Source organism: Mesitornis unicolor, unplaced genomic scaffold, assembly GCF_000695765.1.
Source record: "Mesitornis unicolor isolate BGI_N332 unplaced genomic scaffold, ASM69576v1 scaffold39708, whole genome shotgun sequence".
Lineage (NCBI taxonomy): Eukaryota > Metazoa > Chordata > Aves > Mesitornithiformes > Mesitornithidae > Mesitornis > Mesitornis unicolor.
Window position 1 is genome coordinate 1 of NW_010201878.1, and position 318 is coordinate 318.

Below are 318 nucleotides of genomic sequence, written 5' to 3' on the forward strand. Positions count from 1 at the left end.
TCCCCCCTGCCACCCCCATGTCCCCCACCTGCGTCGCCTTTGCCTGGGTGAGCCGGGACCTCCCCTTCCCCTCCCCAGGGGGGCTGGGCTGTGCCCCATCTCCTCGCTGGGGCCTTCTCTCAGCCCCTGTGGGCTCCTCTTGTCCCCCAGGGTGATGGGTGGGGGAGCTGCAGGGGGCACAGGGGGGGTTTCTGGTACCTGGCTGATCCCCAGACCCTGCACAGCCCCAGCCATCGACACCTCCACATCCAATTTTGGGGGTTCTCGTCTCCCCTAATGAGGCTGACAAGCGGCTGAGGGGGAACAGGGCCAAGGCGG

At 67.9% G+C, this 318-nt stretch overlaps 1 protein-coding gene across 1 annotated transcript in view; it reads left to right on the forward strand.

Annotated features, from left to right (window-relative positions):
• Positions 1-17: 17 nt before the first annotated feature.
• PGAP3 (post-GPI attachment to proteins 3) overlaps positions 18-318 on the forward strand; it is a gene marked incomplete at its 3' end in the record, with an annotated part of 1136 nt that continues 835 nt past the window's right edge. The window contains exon 1 of the mRNA XM_010190235.1: positions 18-49. Coding sequence (XP_010188537.1) covers positions 18-49 — 32 coding nt within the window. The remainder of the gene's footprint in view (positions 50-318) is intronic.